General features: G+C 29.2%; 1 protein-coding gene across 2 annotated transcripts in view; it reads left to right on the top strand.

Moving 5' to 3' along the window:
* Positions 1–6,708, top strand: part of LOC106478069 (elongin-B-like) — a 26,755-nt gene that overhangs the window by 1,957 nt on the left and 18,090 nt on the right. For both annotated transcript variants that reach the window (XR_001292049.2, XM_013938579.2), the window contains exons 2-3: positions 1,155–1,298; positions 4,711–4,810. Coding sequence is in view for 1 of the 2 variants with exons in the window: in XM_013938579.2 (XP_013794033.1) it covers positions 1,155–1,298; positions 4,711–4,810 (244 nt within the window). In the remaining variant the exon portion in view is untranslated. The remainder of the gene's footprint in view (positions 1–1,154; positions 1,299–4,710; positions 4,811–6,708) is intronic.

The raw sequence follows: 6,708 nt of genomic DNA, 5'->3' as shown, positions 1-6,708 counted from the left end.
GGTTTAGTGTTTGTACTATTAATTTTGTACTATTTATTATTAATTAACTAAAATTATTAATTTTTAATAAAACTTACTAAAATTGAGCAAGTTTAATGTGGAATTTCAAAATGAGTCTTTCTAGTGGAGAATCATTGTGATATTTCAGAAGAAAAGTGACTTTTTGTGCTGGAGAATCCAAGTGTACTCTATGAATTGAATTGTTATGTGATTGAAAGAACTCTGTACGAAGGATGGAGTTCATTGAATACAAATTTGCAGGAATTTTGTACTAACTCAATCTTCATAAGTTACACAAGTATTTATTTTACTTTACTATAAGTATAAAGTGACCAAAAACATTGAAAATCATGATGCCTAAAATTGCAAAATGGAAAAGTGACTTATCACGGTGAAAGTGTGAAACTTTGAGAAAGAAAATGAAATGTCAGGATCCACGGTACAGAAAAAAAAGAGCAAGAAAGAGATAGGCTTTCTTTCAAACGTATGAGGCAAGATCCAGTGAGAAGAAGCCAGGAACAAACCCAAAATACAAAAGCACATCAAATTGCTTGCCAAGATGCAGCTAGAAGTCAGGAGGAGTTTCGTGACAGAGAAGCACCGCTCAGCTTGCCGAGGTCTTGACCGAACAGCCTCCAATAGGGCAGCATTTTTGCTAGTTGCATATATTTCATATCATTTGAATGATACTATAATGTGAGAAACAAGATTCACAAAAAAAATTTATAACACAATTTTACATTTATTTCTGAATCAGTAATATGTAATACTAGTTCAAATACTCTATCACTTCATGTTATTGTTTATTGTACTAGCAACCATTTTGAATTATTTGTTTAATTTTGAATATTCACAATTCACTGTATTGTTTGGTTAAGTTAAATATCATTAATATAGTCTTGATCTGATTTATTTTTGCTTCAGAAACATGTTTTAATATCATATGTAATTTGGAGTTATAATCACTTCTGTTATTTTGTTTCAAGAGGCAGTTTGAAGTCTAAAATGTGTTTCTACGTATAAATCTATTTGCTCTACAATTTCAATAATTATTAAGTAACTTGAAATTTGTAATCCTCTTTAAATACAGCTTGCATAGTATTCTGGTACAATAATAATAAAATGTTAATTGATTGTTTTTCTATGCTTTGTAGGATGTTTTTTTAATGGTACGGAGAAAGAAAATTACAATTTTCATAGATGCCAAGGAAACAACTCCTGTTCTGGAACTTAAAAGAATGATAGAAGGAATCACAAAAATTTCTCCTGAAAATCAAAAATTGTTTTATGAAGATCAGGTACGATGAGACAAAACTGCAACATCTTTCTTCTCAGTTAATGTTATCATAAATGGCTTAGTGTCATTAGTGATCTGTACAGTAATACTGCTGATCAGCGTATCTGATATTTGTTTTTAGTGATAAATTATAATCAAAGTAACAAAAATGTATTCTACTTCATATGTTAATTATAAATAAATAAGGTAACAAAATAGTTATAATGCATTAGAGATTTTGAAGAGTTTTTGCATTACCATGAATCTGTTTGTAAATACTATAACACAGTGCTTTCTTCAGTTTTATTAGAAATACTTGTAGATCACCAAATATGACTGTGATTTGTATCATCTGACAAGTGAACTAGACTTAAGATCACTGTGTAGATATGCTGTGTTTGCTATATAATGCTGGGTAGAACAGCAGTTCTCATATGCTGGTCTGTAGAAACATCCAGTGAATCCATACTTTTCTTGAATATACTAATATTATTAAAACTAAATGAATTCAAACTTGTTTTGACAACTCAATATAGTGTTTTGTAGTTAGTACTTGTGTGTATGGTATCAGTAAGTGAAATAGATTGACTTCAAGAAACTGGGCCTATTTGGAGTACTGACTATAGTAGTTCTTGTCATCTTAATATAACGAAAAACATTGAGTATGATGGAGAGGATTCAGAAGATGGCCTGCCTGGATGGCTTTGAGATGGTTGGGTTACAATTTAAGGATAGGTTTGGATCTCTTAACGTATTCTCTTTCTTGAAAAAGGGAAGAGTCAAGGGTGGTCTAATTATTCAAAAATATTATGGGGATTTATAAGACTGATGTATCAGATATTTTTTTCATGTTGAATTCTGAGGGTAGTAGGATAAGACTTCATAAAATTTAAGAGTTGTAAAGGTCAGACACATCTTCAGTTCAGTCAGATTTATATCTATTAGTAGTAAATATATGGAACTAATTGCCATCTGAAGTGGTAGAAGCTGTAACTTCACACAAGCTTAGGAAAAGGGTTGAATATTTGTGGGAATAAGACTGTATTTAGTGATTTATTTTCTGTTTGTTGAAAGAAGTTGGGGATCAGAACGTACTCGATGGGACAAAAGGCCCCTTAACCCTTTAAACACGGGCAGATAATATTACCATCTGCTTGACTAGGGACGGACATTTATGCAACAAAAATACAGTAACTCTGTGTATTCCTCACAAAACCTCATAAAATTTTGTTAAAGTTTATAAGTATTTTGTACACACAGAATGACATTATTCTAATTATGTCTTTGTAATAAAAATACTATTTGTCTATAGTAGTTATCAGTACTCAGACTGTTAAAATAGTATGGGTGCAACATGATTTTAATTTTAAGTACGAAAATACTTTTCTTTATCTTATATTTGTTACATTTCATTTCATAACCTCTAGAACTTCCTAAAGTTTTTAAGGTAAATGTTTATATTTTATTTTTCATTTTCTTTACCTTATCACTCTCTAGCTATTATCATCAATGTACAATGCAATGAGATGATTAAAATTAGAGAAAATTACAGATGTTGTTTTACTTATATTCATCATTTTGGGTCTTTTCCTTTTCACACATAGTTAATTTTTAATGTTTTACTTTACATTCTTGTCCTTCACCACTTATTATTGATCTTGACACAAGTCAACGGTGCCCTTGAGGCAAATTACGGTGTGTCTGGCAGACATGCACAAACATTTGGCAAAATTTTCATGCATCGCATAATATCCTAAGCCTTGAGAACTGATGCAATGTATGGCATATATTTAAGAAATGTTTAAACCTTTCAATTATGCATTTTAAAGCATTATTAATACATAATTAACTGAAATATAAAAGTAAGACCTAAATACAATTTAACTGTATGTGTAACTATAACATATTTAGGTAAGAAACAGCCATAAGTGCTGTAGTTGAACATGCAGGCAAAAATATTATAGATCAGTTACATGTATTCTGTGGTGACAACTGCGTGCAAATTTCAAAATAACTGTTGTTAGGTTATAGTTTAAAATGAGCTGTTTCTAATGGGTATACACATGTGTTATAACATCTACATGTATGCTATAAAGCAAATTGCTGAAGTTGGGCATGGCACCTGTCAGGGGTTAAAATAATTTATTTCTTGTTTCAACTGTATTCATTCCGAGAACTTTAAAATGTGCAAGTCAAAAAGTTATGTATCTTATTGTTTAGATGTACATCAATACAACTACCATTATATTATTGAAGATACAGAGAGCCAAAGTAGAAAATTTTCATAGCTCATTGGTCGTGTGACAGTACATCTGAAGTTAAAGTTGTTTTTAAAGGTTTTTTTAAAATAAAGGACTTAAAACTTAGATGACATAAAACTTCGAGTTATAACATACATTATAATATTAATTTCATTCACACACATTGATATGAAAGGTGTTTAATTAAAGTTTGAATATAACACAGTGACTTGTGAAGAAAAGGGTTTAAAGGGGTACCCATCGAGAAAGGGTTAATGTCCTATACTTTTTTTTGTAAGATTTTAGGCACAAATTATGTTTATATGAAAAATTAGCTGAGGCAAAAAGTTATCAAAACAAATAAGGTGATAGGCCACATCTTATCAAAATCACTTTTTTCACTTCCCAAACACCTACTTTAAATTATGATGTAAATGTGAAATGAAATCTCTGCCACTCACAAGACTGCTTGAAAGAAACTTTAAACTAAAAGTACAAGTCACCTCATTGGGAAAAAAACGTAAAAAAAAAACTACAGTATAACAAAAAGACTTTGGATATTTCAATATATTTGAGCATTTTTTTTAGCGACATGTATAAATATTTATTATATGTATCTAATGTTATTCTAAAGCATGCCAGACAAATGATAAATTTATACAACACTTAATTATATTTTCCAAAAATTGATTGAGTAGTATTAATGTGTTTTACAACATTGACTGTTAGGATATATGATCCTTAAATTTTCATGTCGGGTACAATAAATGTTTTTTTTATTATTTTACTTAACTATGAGTATCTCCTCTCTGACATTACAAAGACATTTCATTCAATATGTCACAATGTGGAGTTAGTATGCAAGAAGCATTACGTAATATGAAAATTTACTGCCAAAAGTGATTGCTTATTTTTGTTAAAACATAAACTATTTCTTGTTAATTCAAGATCCTTGTTTCATTTTATTTCTCTTTTGTCACTTGAGTAAAATTGACAACATTTTATAAGGTGAAATAAAACTTTTGAAGAGCATATTTAGTTGCCATATTAACTACAGTTACATAACTACATTTTCTGTAATTCAAGGAAATGTATTTTTCAAAATCAGAAGAATGTAAAATTTCAGAAATATTTTGATTTATTGAAAGAAAAATTTGAATCAGGTAGTTTTGACATTCTTTATTGTTTGAATAGATTATGGAAGACAAAAACACTTTGGCAGACTATGGACTAAATACTTCAACAGCAAAAGCTCAAGCACCTGCTACAGTTGGTCTTGCATGTAGAGAACCAGGTGAGATTTAAATCTTAAAGATACTCATTTTGTTTTGGTATATGTAAAAATGTTTTATTAAAGGTGAATAACTTTAATAAAGACTGCATAATTTTGTTGACTGTGACAGCCCTAATGTATTAAGGGTATTGTACAATAATACTACAGGCAAAAAAAATATGGTTATTTAAACTCGATCAATTATAATTTTACCATGAATACTAAATGACCAGAATAGCTCCAGACTTTGTAAGAAATTTAGGGATTTTGAAAAAATTGTTTGTTAACCCTTCCCATAACAGGTCACAGGTGAAAGGCCATGTCATCTCGTTTGAGTGACTCACATTCAAAATTTTATTGAACAACTATTGCATGAATTTATTTCATTAAGTTTGGTATCAAACTGTAGAATTTAATTCAAATTTTGGAACTATACATTATTTAATTTCTTAATTTAAAAGTAAATATTAAAAACACAGAAACATTGATTTTTGTGTGTCATGTGGTACGTTGAATGCAGCACTGGTTCAAATTAGATGTTTGTAAAGTCAAAATACTAAGTCTATAGTTTTATATGAATTAGAAACTCAAATTACTAGTATTGACAAGCTAGAATATAATATAAGAAGATCTTATCTTTTCTATTTGCTAAGATATTGATCATTATTGAATCAAACATAGTGACACCCCGCTCACCTCCTTCCATTTTTGGAAACGCTCCCTTATATACACTTACTTCTATATACGACATGAATAACCAATCGGAAGCTCAGAATGTCCCCTAGCAGCTTTCTCTGTCATTTTCAGATATAAGTTTAAGAAGTTATTTCTAAATAGTAATAGTCTATATAATGTATAATAATTGAAATGTGACTGTATTTTACAAAATACTAATTCACTAAAATGCAGCCAAGACAGGTCATTTTGTAAAGACTGCAGGTCAGTTTTATATTATTGGATATGGTAACATGAGTGTACATGTGCTGCATCATGTAACTTCTGTATTGTTAGCCAGGCACAGCTGAAAGGTCAATATAATAAAAATAATGAATATATATAAACGTATAATATTATGAGATTTAAGCTATTTAGTTTAAATATTTATGTTTTTGTGTTATAATTTGTAGTCATTCTAGAATGAAAGGGGGATAATTTATAATTATTTCTTAATTTTTTATGGTGGTTATGAGATTGTTCAAATTGACTGAACCCATATAAATATTTGTGAGTGAAAATAACAGTTTTCTCTTTAAAAAATTTTAATAACTAGGTGGACATTATAAGGATTTTGCATGTGAAATATGAAAATATTGTAAGGCTTAAAAGTATTTTTAAAATGAAAATTACTTTGCATGTTGGATAGGCAACATGCAAAAAGAAAAAAGGCATGAGAAGAACATTGCTTTAGAAAAAAATCCAAATTAAATATCTTATTTTTTAAAACTACATACTTATAGAATTTTCTCACCTCAAATTTAAAAGAATTTTATCCACTAGTTTTATTATCATAAAGAACTTTCATGAGAGTTGCATAGCTGCTTACATTGTAAGTAGGTCATGGTCAAAGGGTTAAGTATACTAAAGGACAGACTTGCTAAATACAAATGGTAGTCTTCTACCCCTTTGTTTCATATTTGCTTATTTCATAAAATGATATTCTTCCTGGAGTGGGTGTCTATTTATGAGTAATCTGTGAGATTTTTCTATATCTTGGCAAACATATAAATAGTTTTAGATTTTTCTTCACTAGCCAGAGGAGTATTTAAAATGCATCTTGTATCTCTAGTAAAATAAGTCAAGAAATAAGCTATAGCACACACTCATACACAGAATGACAAACAATTATAGTATGTAAGTACTACATACCTTATTCTGTTGTATGTATATATATATATATATATATATATATATATCTTATA

This window comes from Limulus polyphemus, unplaced genomic scaffold, assembly GCF_000517525.1.
Source record: "Limulus polyphemus unplaced genomic scaffold, Limulus_polyphemus-2.1.2 Scaffold177, whole genome shotgun sequence".
Lineage (NCBI taxonomy): Eukaryota > Metazoa > Arthropoda > Merostomata > Xiphosura > Limulidae > Limulus > Limulus polyphemus.
Note: the sequence above shows the minus strand (reverse complement) of the source record. Positions and strands in the feature narration are given on the sequence as shown.